The 22,659-nt window shown below is 40.5% G+C and overlaps 1 protein-coding gene across 4 annotated transcripts in view; it reads right to left on the reverse strand.

Annotated features, from left to right (window-relative positions):
• ANO1 (anoctamin 1) overlaps positions 1-22,659 on the reverse strand; it is a 166,334-nt gene that overhangs the window by 61,662 nt on the left and 82,013 nt on the right. For 2 of the 4 annotated variants that reach the window (XM_019519441.1, XM_019519439.1), the window contains exons 6-10: positions 22,013-22,067; positions 16,068-16,119; positions 12,634-12,699; positions 12,071-12,126; positions 8,855-8,896 (exon numbers count right to left, since the gene is read on the reverse strand). In XM_019519441.1, coding sequence (XP_019374986.1) covers positions 8,855-8,896; positions 12,071-12,126; positions 12,634-12,699; positions 16,068-16,119; positions 22,013-22,067 — 271 coding nt within the window. The remainder of the gene's footprint in view (positions 1-8,854; positions 8,897-12,070; positions 12,127-12,633; positions 12,700-16,067; positions 16,120-22,012; positions 22,068-22,659) is intronic. The other 2 variants (XM_019519443.1, XM_019519440.1) reach the window with 1 other exon arrangement.

Raw genomic sequence — 22,659 nt, forward strand, 5'->3', positions numbered from 1 at the left:
AATACTCACAAAACATATTCATCTAAGACCTTCATTTTATTACATTATTTACTTCATAAACAAGATAAATAGCACTTTTCAGCTTTGATTCTTCCTGGTCCAGTCCAACTAATGGAGTGAACAAAGATATATGTTCTGGGCAATAAATTTATGGATACAATAAACTATGTTTATTAGCTACTTGGCATACTTCTTCCCTCAAAATAACAGCTCTGATACAAAATTGCTATTGATTTCTGTAAAAGTTCTTTGCCAGAACAGGGAAGACAAAACCCAGGTTTCAAATATGTACTTGTGAATTTAGATATCCATTTTTGTTATTTCTCACTAGCTTGACATGGATATAAAACTAGATAGCAGCAATTCACCAAAGCACGTAGTAGCAATAAATGGAGTTGTTTAAACTGTTACTTATAAAATCCTTGCTGATTTTGCTGTTTTGTCATTTTTAAAAGCACAGGATGACTCTTGTCAAGAGATTTCTGTAAAGACAACTTTTGGCAAGAAAAACCTAGAATCTAGAACTGGATTAATTTAACCTGTGAGAAGTTTCAAATTCTGAAAAAAGCAAGATTATTCTTTAAGTTGGCCATTAACTAGACCTTTTCTCCCCTTTGTCTTTAGTTTAGAATACATTCCACTGCTGCATATACATATTGTAACTGCTGTCAGTAATAAAGGGAAAAGTATTTGATTTGCAGTAACAACAACCTTTAATATTTAAAACTACACTCCATTTAGAAGGATATGTTTTTAGTGTTTATTGTGGAAAAGTAATCTGCTTAATAAGGTTGGGAGGCTTCCCAGCCATATGAATTATGTTTGCGCCAACAACTTTTAAACTACTGTAGACTCATGTTCATAGCAAAGAAAACCAGACATATGAAAATGCGGTACTGGTAGCCCAATTTATATACAGTTGAACTGAACAAACTTCCGTTATATTCAGAAGCACTTTATTCAGATGCAGAGTGGATCAATTTAAGTCAACGTTATTTAAATTAGCAATTTTAATCATGAAATAAATCACTAAGCGGAAAGCCTCCTTTTACATGACTGGATTTTCAATAACTTTTCTATTTCTATTTAGTTATTTTCTAAACACAGGTGTATTTTCACTGGTTGATAGAACCCATTACTATATATATATTTGCAACCAGAGATTTTCCATCATTTTTGGTACATCTTTTTACTACTTAGGAAAGAACACTGTAACTATATACCATTTAAGCAATTACATAGCATAATATTTATTTTCAGAATATTATTATTTTTATATTTTTCTACATTAATGACATGGTGAATGATATGCAGCTTACAAGGCACTACAGGATTGAACCTCTAATACAGTAAATGGTCGCAAAAATAAACTTCCCCTTGCTTCCTCCACTTCAATTATTTCTTTATATAGAAAAGCATAAATCCTGTAGCACAGAATTTTGATAGAGGCTCTTCTATTCAGCATATTTATATTTACTGAAATGTTTTATGAAATTATTAATTTAAACCTTAATATATTTGCATTTAATTCATACTTTAAACAAGTTTATCTTTTGAAAATGAAAAATGACTAGAACTTAAACAACACAAAAAAAAATCAGATTAAAACAAATAATACATGTTTATAAACCCTGTTGAGATAACTAGTCCTACTCTAACCCAATGGGGCTTCTCATGATGGACTCCAATGTAGAAAGTGCAACTTAAAGCACTAGCTTTTGAATAAAGGCAGCTTTCTGTTTGCTAACAGAGTATGTATAAACATACTCACTTTAGCATTGGTAGAAGATTTCCACCTCATCCTTATCATAGAATATTTCAACTTTTCGTTGAAGAGAAAAGGATATCTGTTCTCAAGCAAAAATATTTTAGTTTACCTTTTTTTGGCTAAATTTTCACTTTTTGCTCAGAGTACACATGAGTTTTATGATATTTTTCATTCGATGAAAATCTAGTTTTCCACTAGAAATAAAAAGTTTTAATGTATTTTTTCCCCCCAATCCTACAGTATGCAAAGTTCTACAGGGCCAGAGTCTGCTCTCTTTCATCATCTGCAATTTCCATTGAAGTCAACTGTAATTTTATATGAAAATGAATTAAATAATGAAGCTCTGAGAAATTGTAAAATATAGCCCCAGGTTGAGGTTTCAAAAAGTGCTTAAGAGACTTAAGAGAATAAATCCTATTGATTTTTTAATGACATTTATGCTCCCAAACTGCTTGCCTTATTTAGAAATCCCACCCATGAAAAAACCCCCAAAAAATCAGAAGCTGAGAGGGAACCAAGTGAACTAACTGGAAAAAAAGAGTCTGAGAAAAAGGCAACAGTGATAGACATTATGCTTCTACAAAGGAAAAGATCACACTTTACAGTATTTCCCCACTAAGACTATTTGGACCTGGGGGTCTAAGCAGCTGAGAGGGAGAACAAGCTGCATGCTCACTTACTGTATTATTCTGATTATAAATTTACCTTTTTCCCCCCTCAAAGAGAACAATTAAAAAATAAACCTTGATTTATACTTGATGCTGACCTATAATTGCAATGATATAGTATTTCCCCTTACCATGGTATGCAGGGAAAAATGGGCATGACCCATAATTCCTGGCTGATAAGACAATACTGGCCAACAAACTACTATCCTGATCTCGGGGAAGGAATATACGGCTCAGATGTGTGTCTCCATATACCAGTGCCATCCTTCCTCCCACAGGATTCTATACCCATACAGTGCAATTTACACATCAACTTTATCAAAAGCAGGTCTTAAAGTAAACACCTCACTCTGAAGTAATAACTATACAAATTATGCAAAGCATTAACTTACACTGGTTCATAGAAGGAGAAGAAGAATTAAATCAGGAAATTTAATGCCCTTGTAACTATTAACTAATTAATTCAACAATAGACTTTTACCTTGTATAGCTTTAAGACGCAAGAAGAGCTCTAAAACTAATTACCCTTAGGTGCAGATAAACCAAATTCATTAAATTTGGTCAAGTAAGAATAAATCACAACAGGGTGGTATTTTGTAAAGTCATTATGTTATTTGTATCACTTTATGATGAAAGTTAGCATATCTCAGTCTCCTATATTCCTCCAGTGAAATCCAAAAACCCCCCACAAACCCTGGAAGGCACATGGGCAAACTGATGGCACAATAATGTTCACAAACATTCCTGCTTTTAGCACCCTGTCACAGAAGCTTACACAATGGAGACTGTTCTTTAAAGAGTTTAACAGTTCTCTCAGGGAATTATTACTAAAGCCCTTCAAAACCTAAATGCTAGGATACAATTTCATGCAAATAAATTTAAACCATTTAGAATAAATATATATTTTATTTTGATAAAAACACCTAGGTAGAAAATACTAAATTGACTGCGCATTCTTCTCTGTGTAAGCCAAATCAATCAATATTTTGAACATTTGAATACAACAGTAATAACACATCTGTTTTAGATACTGAAGACTGAAAGTCAGTCATTCTTCAGTGTCATTCTTATAAATTTACTCTTCAGATCTTGTTTTTTAAATTTATTTGCAGCATTTTTTAGCCAAAAGTTTTATTAATTTGTGTTTGTGAACTATGGGTCAAATTATCAAAAGTGATCAGTAATTTTGGGCACCTCCATTTTTAGATGCAGAAGTGGAGACTTTATAAACAGACTTTATTTTAATCAAGCAAGTGATATGTACTTTTTGAAACCTAGCCCTTTTTAGGTGACCTATGCTGAGCACCAAAAATCCAATGTATCCAAATTACTTGATACTTTTGGAAATAAACTAATTTCAATTTATATGAATATACTTAATAGGGTCTTCAGAAAATTTAGCAGGTAGGTACTCAATTTAAAAGATTTTGTATATTTTTTTTTAGTTTTGGAAAATACTCTAGACTTTAAGATGGACTTATCAACATTTGCAGTTAGCACCCACAGAAACTATTTCATGTTTCCTCTGTTTATCATCCTGGTATTCAAATTGTAGCTTCAAAAAAAAGTGGACTGCCTCTAAATATTTACCTTCATTGCCTTTTTTCAAATCTCCTTTACTTTGTGATAAACAAAAACAGAAGGACTGGGCCAGTATTAAACTAGATTTGCAAAAGATTCAAGAGTATAAAGGCTTGCCAAAAAAACTATTTGGAGAAACAAGAATCAGACAAGGTAAATATTTCAGAATATATACAGTGAACTTGAGAGATAAATGAACCTTGGAAAGACATTAATAAAGAAGCTAATCTGAAGGCTTTGAGGAAATTTAATCTTTCCTCCTGCTTTTGTTTGAAGAACCTGTTCTTCAGTAACAAAGACAGACATATATACCATGTTAACTATAAGTATCTGGTGACAGGAAAACAATATAGAAAGCTGTTCATGGGAATGGAAATCAGGAACTTGAGCCTGAATCCTGATCCTGCCACTAATATTCATATGCAACCTTGTTAAATCACTGATATCTAACTTTCCAAAAATGCCCTTTGAGGCTGCGTTTCTCAGAAATAGACAGATATACCATAATGCAAGGTCTGCCCTACTTGCTTGCTCCTTTTCTCAGACTCCCTGTCCCTCCCATTTCTCACCTGCCATGACTTTGATATTTTTTGTTGGTGGGGAGTAGGAAGTCCTCAGACCAGTAGCAGCCTCACAATTAACCTGGTCTGTCCAATCAGGCCAGTTCCCCTACCCAAGTCTTTTGTCCACCCACACCTAGAGTACTCCCTCTTTAAAGGGTTGCTCTCAAAGGTGTCTGAGTCTGTTGGGCCTCATCTATCATAGTCTAGGCCCCCGTTTTCTCTCTGGCTGCCCCCCACCTTGATTCACTAATTAAGACCTCAGCTTCTGCAGTATAGGTCTAGCCTTGATGGCAGCCCACACCCTTGGGGTTTCATTTCAGTAAGCTAGTTCCTGCTTTGGGGCTTGAAGCTGTCTTTTAGCCCTTATAGCAGGGGGCATATCTTGGCACCCCTGTTTGTGGCCTCCTCCACTCCCTGTAGCCACAACCTGGTCCTCTGGTCACAAGTCCAAACTGAACAAAAAAAACACAAGTCAGCTGCTTCAAAACAAGTACAGGTTTCCCCTGCCAGCCACAGGGGTTAGGTCCCTGAAAGTTCCCATGGCTGGCAAAACCGGCAGGGCTGGGGAAGCAGAGGCTCTGGGAGGTGGGTGAGGAGCACCAGCAAGGCTGTGGGGCCTGTGGGGGTGGGAAATGAGTAGTCTCCCTCCTTGGATAAGTGCTGCACACAGGCCTTACCTGCTTAGGAGACTTCTCCCTAGCTTCCCTGGGAGGCTTGTGTGCCTGTCTGTCTTCAGCAGCACCCATGCTCTCAAGAGCGCCTTTTCTGGATGCAGCTTTTCCTTGTGTGGCCCCAGGCTGAGCTCACATCCCCCAGTCTAATCTCCTTTCAGATGTATGACTGGGTCTACTGCAGTGACTCATTAGCTTCCTGGTTTTATCAATCCTGGTCCACCTGTGCTGCTATTCTTAATTCCTTACCTCTCAAGCCCCATTAGTAACAGGGGCAGGGGGTCCCTGTTACATATGTCCACCCCCTTCTTTCAGTCTTGCTGGGGAGGGGGTGAGGCCATGCCCCTTTCCTTCAGTCTGTGCAGTTCCATCAGATCATCATTGGGTCACTTGTCTGCTAAGTAATATTTGTCCATCTAACGTCTTTATTGCCTGCCATACTTCCAAGGGCTCTTGGAATGTCACTTACCCAAAGGCTTTTTCTCTACCCTCCGGCTACCCATCTTATGCAGCCAGCTGTCCTAAATACCTCCTTTAGTGTCCACCATTTTGCTTTGGGGCTTAGGTTATTTACCATGATGGTGGCCCCAGATCTAACCTCTGGCTAGGCCCTATCCTGTGTGGCAGTATTTACATATATCCTTTTTGATGCCGCAATGGTCTGGGCACCTCCCTGTCCTTCTTCAGCTAATCAACAGTTAATTGGTGGGGCTCACAGCTCTTTTTTCTTGCTCTTTCATGAGATGCAGTCCATGTTTTCATGTTGATTTCTGGATCGGCGATTTACAACAAACTTATAAGGTTGTAGGGTAAGATACCAATGAATAAGGCATGGCCATTCATTTGTTGGAGCCATTTTAGTGGGGCATGGTTGGTCACCATGGGAAACCTCCTTCCTAGTAGGTAGTACTGTAGGGCCTCCATGAACCATTTTATGACTGGACATTCCCTCTCTATCATTGCATATGCCCATTTATGATTGCATAGCTTGCAGTTGGTATAGGCCACTGGAACTTCGTCATCCCCTTGTCTTTGTGATAGCACAGCACTGATGGAAATGTTGGATGCACCAGTCTGTATCATGAAGGGTTTCTTGAAATTTGGGGCATATACCAGTGGTTGTGAATGAAAGGCTTCTTTCACCTGATAGAAGCCCCTGTGCACTTCTAATACCCGATTCATTAGCCTTTGAAACACTGCTGCTGTACTGCATAGCCTGACCAAGTCCTCTGGTCACAAATCCAAACCAAACAAACAAAAAAAAATCACAAGCCAGCTGCTTCATAAGAAGACAAGTAGTCTCCCTCCTTGGGTAAATGCATCTGCCTTACCTGCTTACAAATGCAGGCCTTACCTGCTTAGGAGTCCTCATCCCTGCTTCTCTGGGTGGTTTGTGTGCATGCCCATCGCCAGCAGTGACTGCACTCTCAAGAGCTCCTCTCCCCACTGCAGGCTCCCCTTGGCCCTGGCTAGTCTTAAATCCCCCTGCCTAATCTGGCCATATGACTGGGTCTGCTGCACCCAGTGACCAGGTGCAGCCAGTTGCTCGTTAGCTTCGTCCATCCTGGACTCAGTTCACTTGCACTACTTTTCTTAACTGACTGCCCTCTCAAGTCCCACTAGTAACAGGGGCAGGGATTCCCTGTTATACTTACCAATATATATTATTAAAAGGATGGCAAGGGACTTACTGCTTTTGAGAGTGTCAGCTGATCTGGTGTAATGGTCTTACCTGTCTGCTCCTATTCTGCTGCTAAATAAAATAAAAACTGCAATAATTTTGGCCTGAATCACACAAGGGATAAATTACTTCAGTTTAGGTGTACTTATTATAGGATATGAATGGACACACAACACAATTACACCAGATTCAGTTATATCCCTGTAACTTTATGGTCTAGGCTGTGGACCAACCAGCTAAGCAGCAGCTCTGCAGAAAAGGACCTGGGGGTTACAGTGGACAATAAGCTGAATAAGAGTCAACACTGTGCCTTTTTTGCAAAGAATGACAACAGCATACTGGGCTTCATTTGTAGAAGCGTTGTCAGCAGATCAAGGCAAGTGATTATTCCTCTTTACTCGGCACTGGTGAGACCACATCGGGAATACTGTGTCCACTTTTGGGGCCCCACTAGAGAAAGGATGTGGACAAATTGGAGAGAGCCCAGTAAATGGGAACAAAAATAGTTAGGGGGCTGAGGCACATGTCTTATGAGGGGAGGCTGAAAGAACTGGGCTTACTTAGTCTGGAGAAGAAAAAACTGGGGGGGGGTAGGGTTTTTTTTTTTGTTTTTTTTTTAAAGAATATTTGTTTTCTGGTCAATGCTATCTGTGGGATGCTTGCAAGTGGCCAGGATAGACAATGCTTTAACAGGTTGCATTACATTTTATTAAAACTTGAAAGTTTTCAAAAATTTTCATGAAAAAATAAGAGCATTTGTCTCATCCTAAAATAACCAATAGGAAAGAGAGAGAAAGCAAGCCACCTCAGAATAATATGTGCTGATTCAGAGAAGTGGCTTGAACCAAAGTATAATAACCATAAAAACAATCTTTTACAACAGTGGCGTAACAAGCAGAGTTGCTGCGGGAAAGCAAGGAGCCGGAGGGAGCATGGGTGAGGCATGGGATCAAAGAGCAGGGGTGAAGGGTCATGTGTGGGTTCTGACATGGGGCAAAAGGGGCAGGGGGGGGTAGCACTCTTACAGATGCTGGGAACTCCACAGTCCTAGCTGAGCTGCTGTTACTGGCATGCATGCTCTGCCTGCCCCTGCTGTTGCTCTTAAATCAGCAGCAGCAGCAGCAGCTGCCAGGGAATGTTCTGGAGTTCCCAGCACGGGTATGCTGCTAGGACATGGACTCTACAGGGGTGGTGGGCAATTCCAGCACCCCTCTTAACTTGATGACTGGGGTAGGTGACCCCCATGGTCACTCCTAGTTACAAGGTTGGGATGTCACTGAGAGTCTCCCATATCCCAGGCAAGTGACCTAACTGTTGGGCTACAACCTATCCTCTTTCTCTCTGCTTTCATTCTGGACCTACAAAAACCAATATTTTACTTTTAAAAAGTTTAGATAAATTAGTATTTTCTGATGAAAAACCATTTCCTCTATCCCATAACAGAAAAACATCCCTTAGCACTTCAAACACAAGATAACACATATCCTAAAAGTAACTTTTAGTTTTTCTCTAGGTAACGAACCTACCTTAAACAGAAATCAAAATGAGGCCTAATATTGCCAGTGAGTAGCTCTATTAAATTCTATTGTATTTCTGTGAGTAGCTCTATTGAATTCAGTATGGTTATTTTTGAAGTGATGTACTCTTTAATGCAGGTTAGGATATCAGAATCTGACTGACCATGCCTGCATGTTGGTTAGCTAGAAGTTACATTATGACAGTTTAAGAGCATTTAAAATGTATGCTGACATTACTTTTACTAACACAGCATGAAATGCACCATTATTATATATGGAAATTTATGCACTTGTACTGAAAAGCATTGGCTGCCTTTCCATGATACTTTCTGTGAAATCTTGGCAAATGTCCAGTTCCCAACAGGTGACTCTTGAGAACTTGCTGAATTCCCTATATCAACTTACTTTTCTGTCGTTGAGTTCAACATTGTCACCTTCATAGTCACCCTTTAAAAAAAGAAAGTCTGCATCATGAAACAAGTCGCACCCAGTGTTGTTATGCATCTAACATACCATGCATCTCATGCACTCACTGCATCAAAACAGAAAAGCAATTTGTAAAATAATAATACTGTATTTTATGAAGTCACGTTGTCATAGCACATTTTCTCTTTTGTTACCAAGCACATTAAAAAATAGTAATGAAGTCAGGCACTGGCTAAAATGAATGAATAAGTGATAAAAATAGCCTAAAAATTTAAAGGGAAGTTGCAATTGGGGCTTAGCTCAGTCCATGTTAGAGAGAACAGGCCAGCTGAGAAGGCTGATCCATATCCAGACCAAAGTTCATAGGTGATTAGATCTAAGGTTTTGCTTTGGGGCCACTTCTAAAGGTGATACATAACAGAATAAAAGAATCTGTGACCAGTCATTAGAATCATAACATGTCCTATTATGCCATATCCAATAGGACATGGAATATATCTCATAAGTATATATCTAACAGGACACAGAAGAATGTTAATATGTACATTTAGTAGAATTTATTTAATCTTTCTAGATTTCTAAATGATATTTGTAGTTCAAGAGAGCACAATACTTTCAATAAATACCAGATAGATAAAGGACCTGTTCTTATCTTAATTAGGCCCCACGTACATGTTATACTTGAGGTGCAATTAACCAGTTAATCCTGGGTGCTCCTGCAACTGGGAGCCTGGGTCAGGTAATAGGGCTCTCAGCTGCAGATGTGCATGGTGCACCTCTGCAGTTGGAAGCCCTATCAGTTGAGGGGGCTCCTAGCCACAGGAGCTTATTTCTTGCCAGTGCAGGGGGTGCCTTGGATCAGGCTCCCCCTGCAACAGCATTAAGGTGTGATAGGATCTGATCCATACTCTCACAATTATGCCTCCTGCCATGCCCATTAGGGGTGTGTGCAATGGGCCATATTCAATTCAGATTCGACCCAAATTGGGGATACTGATGTGATTCATTGATTTGGATTCACTTTCCCTGATTTGATTTGGCCGAATCCAAATCTGGAGATTCGATGCTGATTCGGGGAATCAGTGATTTGGCCATAGACACAGCGTTAGATGTTTTTTCTACATACCTTGAGGTACCAGGCGCAGAACGTGAGTGCTGCAATGGTGGGGCAGATGGAGCATCCCACAGGAGCACGGGGGAGGGCCCCCGCATGCTCGGTGGCAAACCTGGAAGTCGACCAGAAGTACTTCTGATCCACTTCTGGGTCCACCACTGAGTGTGCAGGGGTGCCCCTCTGTGCCCCCCCTTGGCTTGGTGAGTGGCCACGGGGGGACTCTGGGTACCCTCCCAGACCCGGGAGGTACCAGTCACTGAGCCTGGGGTGACCCCTAGCATGCTCCCCAGCGGTCCCGTAAGTGCTTCTGGTCCACCTCTAACTCTGCTGCCAAGCACACTGGGGATCCCCCTGCTTTCCTGTGGGATACTCCATCCGCCCCAGAATCTCAGCATTCATGAACCTCCTGGTACCTTGAGGTATGTAGAAAAAACATTTAAAGCTGTATCTATGTCCGAATTGTTGAATCTTTCCGAATCGATTTGGACGGCTCTGATTCGATTCTGAGAGATTAAAGAGTCATCTGATTCTATTTGGATTTGCAGATTTGGCCACCGAATTGGGCCAAATCTCCACCAAATTGAATCAGTGACCAAAGCTTCGCCCAGCCCTAATGTGGCATGGCATTAGGTGCGATTGTGTGGATTGAGCATTCAATCCCATCATGCCTTTATCTGCACATGTAGAGGGGCCCTTACACCCATCCCGCACCATTTAATCCCTTGAAAACCAAAGTCATAATAGCCATTTACAATTTTAAGTCTGGATAGTATCAAGTTAATATCCAGCCTTTCTGGAGCTTTCCCTCAAAATACCAGCTATTTGTTTAGATAATGAATCTTTCACCATTGCATTCCCTGGAGGGTGATTCCCTAGCTCTTTTTTTAAAAATTTAAATAAAGGCCACCAAGCAGCTCTAGGGGATCACCTGGTACAGGTTCATACCAGTGCAGAAGGGTGAAAGGTTGTCTATAAGGTTCCTTACTGGTCCCTGATCCTGCTAATCTCTACTGGGGCCATAAAGTAAATTATTTGGAAAAAATGAAGTTGTGATGAGGACCAGATCCCTTTACTTATATAAGCAGTCTGGTTAAATACTAGACTTTACACTATAATTTGTTTCATGGGGTGCATCTACACATGACATTTACTGCGCAGTTGACTAATTAACTGTACAATAAACATCTCAGGGTCTACACATGTGCTTCTATTAGGCTGGAGTACACTAATAAACTCTGCAGCAGAGTAGGACTTGTAAATAGAAGTCCTAGCCTTCCACAGAGTTTTTTCACATGCAGCAGTGCACATGTAGATGCTGAGCTGGCTGGCTGAGACACAAGGGTGCTTCAGTGTGGGTGCTGCCTGCCAGCTAGCTGCACATTAATGTACCCTTATGCCCCAGGCAGTCCCTCCACAGCACATTGAACCTAGTAGAAGCAGCCCTGGGCTGGCAGGCTGACCCTTGGGTCCCTTGCCAGCAGGGACTGCTGTGACCCAGCTCAATGTGCTGTGGTTCGGGCACACATGTAAACTACATGCCCGGGAGCTTCCCAGGAGCAATAAACTGCAGAGCAATAAGTGTGTAGATGTTCTATGGTGACAATTAAAACCCTGAGTATGAAGTTATTCCTTCTTCACAATGGCAACTGATCACAAAAACAATCAACAACTTTCATTATATTTGCTTGGGCATGCCTGGGGGATTTAGACCAGGAAACTAGCCACTTGGAGCCACAGAAATAAATATATATCCCATCAAAGGTGCCAGAGTCCTTGAGAGCAGAAGGTCAAAAACTAAGAAAAACATTTAATTTACTGACACCCCAAAACAACTCTATTAATTTACTGTTAAAGCAGCATTTTTTGATGACCAAAGGCACTCAGTTGTGAGGGAGTTACTAAAAGAGAATGCACAGTTGACAGAGGTTTATACATTATTGAAATTCATTGTAAAAGTAGAGGGGAAAATAAGTCTTTTGAAACACTAAAGATGTTTGAGATGGTGTCATTAATACATAGCACATTAAGCATTTCTTGGTGTCAGATTGTAGACATGTAAAATATATTTCAAGATCACTTACATCATGCAAGGGATATGCGGCACTATAAACGCCATTGGCAAGCAAACTGGTGATCCCTTGAAAAACAAAGACATAATAACTATTTACCATTTCAAGTTTGGACAGTATCAAGTTAACATTCAGCCTTTCTGGAGCATTCCCTCAAAATAACAGTCATTTGGTTAGTTAATGAATCTGTTGCCACCACATTCCTCTCCATGTAAGTTTCATTTTTGAGCCCATAGATTATTAAACATAATTTATTTTATGAAATGGAAAACTGGAGACAGTAAGAGGAAGTCATATATATATATGAAGATCAAACACTCAAGGCCAATCACTTGAAATTAGGCATTACAAAAAATTACATTTTTCTGAAGAGTCAGTCTGTTTTAAAAGTCAAGTCTGCAGATTTGAAAGTAGGTAAGCAAGAGGCTGGATCACAAGAAGAATATGGATGGAATTGATGGCATAAAGGAACACACATTCACACACATCATATGCACAAAGTTTTAAATTGAGATTTCAGATTGATCAGAGAAATTGTAGGGAAAGCCTTTGCAAAGACCTTGAGTAATACTTACCATATTTACCACATTTTCGTCTTTTATTTAAAAGTGCAGTTTCCTTCTTTCTTCCCTCTCCTTTCCCTGTTTACACATCCGTCTATTAGTTACATGCAAGAGCCTGAAAGCAATTAATGCTATATCTATAAAATGAATGTGGGCTGAGGGAATTCTGAGTTTTTATGTTCTGCTGTCTGAAGAGTGATCTCATTCTTTAACTTGGGGATAGAGTAAAAGAAGTAAGGACATACAACATATGCAACAGGTGAAGAATGCACTTAGAAATCTCATCTTGCTACAGAATTCCAAAGACTGCTTAGCTGGACACACATCCATGGATGGTTAGTATATAATTCAAGATATGGGCTTTTTTTTTTTTTTTTATTTTTTTTTTTTTACAGCTGCTGACATTAATATAGCTACTTCCAAATATGGACAATCTACAAGACTCTGAATGGGTCATGTTACCTATGAAGATATGTTTGTGATTTAGCAGAATTGCATATTGAATGTTGACTTAGACCTTTTCAGACCAGGCCCTCAGGTGATTTAACGTGATATAACTCCATTGGTTTCAATAAAATTGATTTGATTAAAATCTGGCCAATGTGTTTAAAAGGAATTTAAGAAAAGTACAAAACATAACCAAAAAAAATGATATATTTTCAGATGTTCTCAGGATATGTTGCATTTCAATCCACTTCTGACATCATAATATGGGACTCAGTATACAGAAACATTGAGAATAATCCAACAATAGTTTTGGTGTAAAGCGTTTTTTAAGAGGAGCATTTCCAAATTTATTCAGGGCCCAATCCTTCAAGTTATTGGGTGCCTTTTGGAGGGGGGATTAAGTGCTCTTAACCCACCGAGAAATGTCTACAGTGCTGTAAGACTATTCTTTGGAAAATCCTACTGTGTAATGATAAGAACTGCAGACAGAGGGCCTTTTCACACTTAATATAGGTAGAACTGGATAACAGACAGGTAAGGCACATTTCCAGTTGTAGCAACCATCTGCATATTGACTTTAAATGTTTTAGTGTACCATTCACAATTTTACAGGCACACAGTATAAACAGCAGAAGTGTTTACACTGGAGTGCTCATTATATTGCTCTATATTTTCTGCTATGTAGCAAAGTCCTTGAGGAAGCACTTTCAAAATGTTTTATATCCCTATCAGTATTCATTCAAATCTGATTCAAACTTTCGTTTAGGTCAGATGGAGCTATGTTGATTAAACCTACTGAAGACCTAGTCACAAAAGCTTTTTAAACAGGGCATAAACTATAATCTTTCCATGCCCACATCTGATAGAGGTTGTAGAAGAAAAGGTCCCTTTTCTTCACCTTTTCTAAAGGGACCATTAATGTTGTTCCCATTTTAGACTAGGAAGGCATGCACGCAACTAATTCCAAGATAAGATTCTACATCGAGTGGTGTGATGTTCCACTACCCAGAATGCTAGTACATTATTTCTTCTGTGAAACTGGTTTAGCAGCAGCTTGTCAAAATAGATCCTGGCAGTCTGTCCTGGAAACAGCAGTTCTGCCAGTTCATCAACTAAGTAAACTTAAGGTATATACACTCGGGTTACACTGATAGTTAGACTGGACTTTAAGATCATCCTCATGCCTGTGGACCATCTGTACTGTAAACCACTATGCTTTACCCCTTGTGTCAGTCTAGGCTGACTCTTGAAGGCATGACATCAATCGTGATCCTGCATTTCTCCTAGATCACCCTTTCTGCACTGCATTTGGAACTTATCTGTGTGCTGCAGGCCTCAAGATTAAGATGTCTCCTGCCAGCAATCTCACAATTCCCTGTTACTGGCTTCTGGCTCATCTGCACCCCATTTCTTTCTTTATAATCCAGAAGGAAAGACAAGTCTGTAGTATAACTAGGAAGCCACTCTGGGCACCAGCTTCGAAGGGGATAAAAGGGGAGGGAAAAAATTGCTGCTGCTGCATCTGTACAATCACACAGGTGGCACAGTGACAACTGAAAGTCACTGCTTCCCCGCTATGTCACAGCTGTCCTGGGTGCTGTGCTGCATCGTTCTTCCTCTAAGACAAGTAGTCCATTGACCAGTTCCTAAAATAGCTTTGCTCTGCAAATATGCAACACAAGTGCGTACAGGTTTGGTATGGGTTATATCTATGCCATATCTAAGCTGGCTGAGGATGATCTTAAGGTCTATTCTCAGAAATCAGTGTAGACAAATCTATAAGAACTCACTAATTGTTAACTGTATCATACTACTTGAACTGAAAAGTCAGAATATGAAAAACATTTCTGGCTTAACCATTCCTCTGTTATTTGATAGATTTCTTAACAGCTTATATGTCAATATTTGAACAGAGCTACCTGTAATTCAAGTTCAGGTTTAACTGCTTTGTGGACAAATTAATGATTTAAACAACTGCCAGCAGCCATTGAACCTTCCCCCCCACCCCCACACCTTTCCTTTTGGCTCTCCCCCTCCCTGCCCCCCACATCCGCTTTCTGTGGAATGTCAGTTATGGGCGATGACTGGATTTGAAGAATTGAGCCTTTTACCATATATGATTTGGCTTACTGTGAGTTATTTATTAATTTCAGTCCCAGAGCTGAGTGGATTGTTACATGTCATAGTCTGTGTTAAACAGATTCTTAAGAAACTGAATGGTGAATATGGTCAGCAGATCTTTACTAGGATGATCTGCTTTTTCTTTTCTTTTCTTTCCTTTTCTGTTTCTTGAATGTTGTTGGATCCACACTTCTGAAGGCTGAAATCCTACAACCCTGGGCAGGCCCACTCCAATGCCTGGATTCTCTGCTGAGTGGCACTGGTTGGCATTCTTGGCTAAATCATGATGGTGCTGGAAACTTCTCAAATGCAGAGCCACCAGGTAGTAACAACTTAAGGTCACTACTGAAATGGGATGGATTAATCTGGCCAGATCTAGATTCTGATTCTGATTCCTGATCCTGCAATTGTTTACATCCATGGCAACACCAGACAAGCTAGCTCAGGTACTAGAAGCAGTACTGTCACATTAACAGAATGGTCTGGCCAGAAAAATCTGCTCTGCTTCTCAGATGGGCTAAATGATTGCATTATGTGGCTACACTGCTTCCAGTTTGTGAGACAGATAACTCATTCAAAGCTAATCTCCATATCTGCATGGTACTACATACTGCTTTATGCTGCTGTCCAGTCCTTTTTCAGACTTCAGATTGTCTGATCGAATGAATCTCATTTTACAATGAAATTCAAGATCTATTTGTAATAACAGATCTATACCTTCACAGATGACAAATTTTCCGGCTTAAAACTATTATACAAGCATGAAGCAAAACATAGGCGGGGGGATAAAATCTAAACCATGCCTTCCATTCCAGTTTTGCAAGCATTTACGATATCTGAAAATGAAGTTGACCTCAGACCTAGATATTGTTCCTTACCCATGCTGTATTTGGCTTTGGTACATGTTGTTCTTTTCAGGATTTCATAAACCTGTATTAGCAAAATGGAAGAAGGGAAAACGTTATTTTAAGTATTTTGTCAGTGGAAGTGAATAGCAAGATCTTTATCAGAGAACAATTCAAATACAAATACTGGGACCTCTGAACTGTAGATTAATTCAGTACTCTTTTATAAAATTGTGGATATTGAGGAAATTAGACTATTTTATTTCTATGTCCAGTATCTGTAAGGAGAGAAACTTAACTAAACTGCCAATTAATAAGATATACGATTTTGATTTGCTTGGGGAAGTGGGTTAAATGTATCTATTTATTATTATAGTACTACTATTTATAGACACTTTAGGAAATGTAGATCCCAGGATAAAAGCATATTTCTACAAATAGCTTGTACTCTAAATTGTCTTATCAGGCCAGCTGGTATAAACTGGCTTATCTCCACTGACATTAAACAAAGCCATGCAGTTTTCACTCAAGTATTTATTCATTTTGAACAACTCTTGTATATTCCAACAGAGGGCCTGAGCAGATGAACATCACCCTATGTTGATCTGGGAAAGACAAGTACTCTCATGCCACTCTGCACACAGGAGGGTACAGGACAAATTACACATCATTAAAATGAGCAAGTGAGCTGTATGAGACTCACTACTTTTTATCCTGTCTGGCCAAGAGAACAAAAGAATAATACAGCAAGAGGATTAAAAGGGACACTGAGGGTCATCAAGTTCAACCCCTTACATGAAAGCAGAAAATAAAAGTGTTTTTTTGAAGGTGCATAGCTCCATAGTTCAGTCTCGGGTACTGGCATGTAATCTCAGCTCCCTCCCCTCCCATAACCTCACTCCCCATTTTGGACTAAATAGGCAGGAGATACTCAGGGGACTGTTGCTTTTAAATATGCTGCCGATTCATTTTCATAACTTGCTTGCGCAGCCACAATTCTAAATCTTATTGGCTCGAAGGTCTAACAAAGTCGAGAGAGTGGTTTCAGAACTGCAGCGATCAAGGAATCTACCATACAAACCTTGATGCAGCAAAAAGAAGCTCTGAGGTTTATTTAGTGCCATGGAGTGCTAGATGCCTAAATAGGTGTTGGCACTGTAAAGGATAGGTTTTTTTGTAGTGACATTCAAAGGGCTCATTTGGAATGTTGTTCCTTCAATGTACATATATGAACCTAAATCTTCTAGATCAGGGGTGGGCAATTATTTTAGCTGGAGGGCTGCTTAATGAGTTTTGGTGAGCTGTTGAGGGCTGCAAGGATAGCCCTGCCCCTTGACAGTAGCCCCGCCCCCTGGTCGCCATCTTGGGACAAGAAATCCCACGTCTAGCCCCTGACCTTTGCCACTGGAAGTCCTTCCCCTTGCCCCAGAAGTTCTCCTTTGAGAAGGGAGGGTGCTGCCATCTTGAAACCGGAAAAGTACCATATTATATACTAAAAAAATATAACATCTACTATAATTTATTTTAATTTTATTTAAAAAAAATTTGTCCTGGTTTATGCGTGTTTGCATAGTATATCTAGAGCAATTGCATAATAGCTCAAAATACAGTCTTACTCTTATATATTGTGTGTGAGGGGTAAGGGGATATATGTGTGGGGTGTGTGGTTGGGGAGTGGGTGTATGCGTGTGTCTGGTGGGAGGGTGGATGTGGGGTATGTGGTTGGGGAGGGGGACTGTGTAAGGGTGTGGAGTTAAGGTGGGTGGGGTGGAAGTGTGTGGGAGGGTGTGGGTGTGTTTGGGGGGAATGGTGGGGGTGCATGTGTATGCATGTATGTGGGCGTGGGTGGGTCCTCGGAGTCTCTGGAGTGTGCCAGTTCCTGGAGCTATATGTGGTGGCAGTGAGCAGGGTCAGCCCCACCTGGCCCTACAGTGCGCAACTCCCTGTGCTCCCACCCTAGTCCCTGGCCACAGATGGTGGCAGTGTGTAGGGCCAGCCCCACTGAGCCCTGAGCTATGAAACCAGTGGTGCAGGTCATGGGGCTCAGCTAGGGTGGCAGGGAGAGGGGTGGAGGCAGCCCAGCTCCATAGTGTGGAGCTCCCCACCATTCCCCATGACTTGTGCATAGCAGTGAGCAGGGCCAGACTGCCACCTCCATCATGTGGGGCTCTCCCCAGAGGCACACAGCTCAGACAGACTGCATGCAAGTTTTGTGCCACTGCCGCCCTTCACCTACTGCTTCCCTACTCTCCCTCCCGCATGCCTGCCCACCATTGCTGCTGCTGCTTCCCACCCGCCACTGCTAGTCCCCCTGCCTACCCACTTCTCTAGCTCCAGCCCACCCTGGCCAGCACTACATGGCATGGAACTGACCCGGCCTAGTGTGGGTCCCATGATGTGGGTTGATCATGGCAGTTTCTGCCTCCGCTTCCTTGCTGGGCACCACCAACTCCACGCCATATGGCGCAGCGTGAATCCAGCCCAGCCTGGCCTGGCAAGATCCCATGGCATGGACTGATTAAGGTGAGTCCCCCCTCTCCCTCCATCTGATGTTATCTGAGTTTCCACTCAGATGGAGGGAGGGCTGGGAAACAGTCAAAACATCACCAGGCCAGAAGCCACAGAACCTTTGGATTGGGGGCTGGTGATAGGGAGGCTAGGGGGTGGAGTGGGGTGGGGCAGGGCCAGGTGGCCCTGCCACTGTTGGGTCCTGCCACCAGTTCCCCCTAGGTCCTGCTGCTGCTGGCACCTTGTTATATTTAACAGGCAGCCACAGACAGATAATAATTAGTTTTCTAAATTTTTAGGGGCCCCGCGGGCTGGAAAGAATGGCCTGGCAGACCAGATCTGACCCATGGACTGTATTTTGCCCACCCCTGGTCTAGAACATAGGCACCTCATAATCATGCTTGAAATATTTGTGAGAGGTAAGAAAGCATTTTCTCCATTTTACAGACAGATAATTGTGCCAGGATAGTTTATATAACCTGCCTAAGTCATTAAGGAAACCTTTAGTTGACCTGGGAACTGAGTCAGGGTCTACTGAATTCCAGTCTAGTTCTCTATTCATGAGAGAACTCTTCCATCAATATGTCTGCCTTAAATGTTATTCCCTAGTTCGGGTGAAGTGAAGTCCTGTTATAGAAATAAATTTCAATTATATAATATATATTTTAGGAATAAATGAAAAGTTCTGTGTCTTGCTTTCTGGATGTCAAACAATGCTTGGGAGTGACAGGATTCCTATTCACTGAGCAGTGGGTGGAAGGGTCAATATTTATACTATGATTCAAAAATACATATTGAAAGATTAGAAAGATGACTTTAAGAAACAATGATAAAGACTGAAGTACATAAAGCACAAAAGGGAACCATTTGATCTACCTTATATTACAAGGTCACTTTCAGAGATTTTAAACACACAGGCCTATCACCATACTATCTGTTTTATTTCTGTATGTAACAGAATTAATTTTTTTCACATCTTAAGCTATTAAACAGTGAGCTACCTCTTTCTGCCCCAAACCCTCAGCTATCATCTCTTTTTGTTCCATCTTCCCTTTCCCTTTTTTCAGTCTGTGTGGGCTACTCATTCTTTTGCTCCTTCTCTTTTAACTATGATTCCCTTTTTGCACATCCTGTGCCCTTAATCCTCCCTTTCTTTCTTTTTTTAAATTGGGCTAGCTTTAAGTGACATTGACACTTAAGTGAAGTGAAGTGACATTGACATGGCCATGTGACATTGACATGGACAAGAATTTCCTTCCTAGTGCACAGATGTGTGAGACCTGCCAAACTAGTGCTGGGGAGACAAGATAGGTTATATTAGAAGATGAACAAGGGAAAATGGGAGTGGGAAGTAGAACAAGTGTCAGAGAAAATAGTCTCCTATTATTATTCATGTTACAGTAACAGCTAGGATTTCCAGGTGGGACTGACAGTCCACCATTGTGATGACCTGAACTTTGGTATTGCTCAGGACCCCAAAGGCTATGAGAAATACCACCGCGTTTGGTGCTGTGCAAACATAACCACTTGCTCTGAAGACCATGCAAATGAAGTAAACCAGACAAAGGACAAAACTGGTCATAAAGACACCAAGACCTAGAACAATTTGCTCATATTCACACTAAAGGCTGGCAGGAGAGCTTGGAATACAAGTCATGCTTCCTGATTCTGACTGCACTGTCCTTGAGACAATGTGGAGGCTTACTGCCCCTTATTTAATAATTTGGTTGTTAGGCTGCAATGCTTTCAGGTCAGACTGTGCACTTTTTGCACATTGCCATGTACGTCCACTGTACAAAATAAGTGACAACAACAGCTCCCCATCTCACTACTCAACAGTCAGTGTTTGGCACCATTCTTCCAAAACACAACCATAAAAAGAGATTTTAACAACTGTCTGACTTTACTCTGTTTATAATTTTCTATTTCTCTGCAGCCACACTGAATGTATGTTAACACAGAGAAAAGCTGCATTATGCCAACTATACCTAAGTAAATAGGGTTATGCTTTGATTTGTTACTTGGCACGCACACAAAGGAGAGTATTTTTGTGAAGGAGCCTTAAGAAGACTTTAATGTTTAATGTAACTGTAGTTACAAGGATGAAATACTGGCAGAAAGCAATGGAATGTAATGCAAATGTCTCTGATTAGAATTTTAGGCTAATTTGGTATTATACCCAGTTGACGTACTGGCATACAGACACAGACACACACGTGCATGCGCACACACACACAGTGGTATTTTTAATGGCTTGTGTGGCAGCTTTTCTATGTGCATAGCATTCAGTCCTGCAGTAGAGTTTCAGGGTTGTATATTAAAATCCTATACAAGCTTCATGTGCAACTGTGTTGCCAAGCAGACAGGACACCAGATATGAAGGTAGGAAGTATTCATGTGTCACTATGTCCAGACTCATTGTGTACCTTTGTGAAATCCTCTCTTTTCCTAATTGCCTCAGCTCCACCATCTGTAAAATGGGGATAATGATACTTACCTTCCTTTAAAGCAACATAATGGGAAAAATGTATATAATTGCCAAACAGTATTCTTAGGGCACTTCTACACATGATTGCCAGCTATGCTGCCATAGCGATGCGCTCCCCGGGTATAGCGCACCACTAAGGTAACGTAGCAGCAAAATCTACCCATGCACTGCATGCACGGTGCAGTAACCGCTTGTACTGCATCATTCTTTAGTACTTCCAAAAGGAAGCACTAAAGCATGTCACTGTAACAACATCACCATACAGTGATGTGTAGAAACACCCTTAGAGTTCTTTAGTCTACCACAGTGCAGACTAATAACCACATCAGCAGCAAACGCTACGTGTTAATGTAATAAAGGAGAATGGTCACTGTGACTAAAATACAGCGAGTGTTCTTTCTGTCGAGATTCTTTAATATAAGTTTTGTTTTTATTTTGAAACAATTTTTAAAAGCCAAGAGCTTTTAACCCTATTTCCTATCTGAATGCTGCTTTAAAAATAATCACCACTGCTAATAATACACAGTTATTATACAGTGTCTTTCACTGGTGCTTTACAAGCGTTTTCTAAAGGGGGTAGGGGTCAGCATTACTTTACAAGAGGGAAAAGCGAGGCACCGAGGGGCAAAATGACCTGGTCAGCAACGGCAAGACTAGAACCTTAGTCCTGTGAGTCCCATTCCAATGCTTGGTTCACTAGCCTAAGCTACCCCCCAGAATCACTGAGATTCTAACAGAATAAAATGAAAATATTATGCAAGAAAAGACATGCTGTTCATATCAAACAGCATTTACCATTCAGCATTAGAGCAGAAATACTTGATCCTGTTATTTAAATAATTGCTCACAAGTACAATTAATAGCATCTGGTATAAGAATACAGAGGTAATGAGAGTTTGGACTAATGCTACTAGATGAGCAATTAACACAAGATTAGAATGGTAATATCCTGCTGTACATGATTTAAAAATGCAATACTTACAATTGTGCTCCTAGTTTTGCTATCAAAAAAGGAATCTTTGTCAGACAAGTCAAACCTGTTAAAACATTAGAAAGGAGAACAACAAAATAAATATTGCTTATTAGGTAATTTTCTTCAGTTGACTCCTTCAACATTTTCATTTTTCTGGTTTGTGATGGTAGTTGCACTTAGCTCGCACTAACTAAATATAAAAGAATATTCATCTAAAAACTTTTAAAATTAATTAAACTTTTTAAATGGAATCACCATCCCAAATGTCTTTGGTTGTGGCAGGCTTGACAGTAGTTTTATGAAGACTTTAGATTATACATTGTATAAAATGGTTTGAATAGGGATGATCCTGCCTCAGGCAGGAGGTTGGACTAGATGACCTCTGGAGGTTCCTTCCAGTCCTACTTCTCTATGATTTCTATGATGAATTGCTCAGTCTAAAAAGTGCTTGGCAACATTTATTTGACTCTATTTATTTCACAGACTTTTAAGGAAAGAAACTATTTTGGCCATCTAGTCTGACCTCCTGCATAACTCTGGTTTAGCATTTCAGCCAGTCATTTTTGCAGCTAGCCATAACTGCTTTGGAAACACTCTTAGGTGGGCTTTGCCTCCTTTATTTAGTAATTACCTAGATGGTCAAATTGAAAAACCCC

Source organism: Gavialis gangeticus, unplaced genomic scaffold (genome assembly GCF_001723915.1).
Source record: "Gavialis gangeticus isolate Ggan-Ray unplaced genomic scaffold, GavGan_comp1, whole genome shotgun sequence".
NCBI lineage: Eukaryota > Metazoa > Chordata > Crocodylia > Gavialidae > Gavialis > Gavialis gangeticus.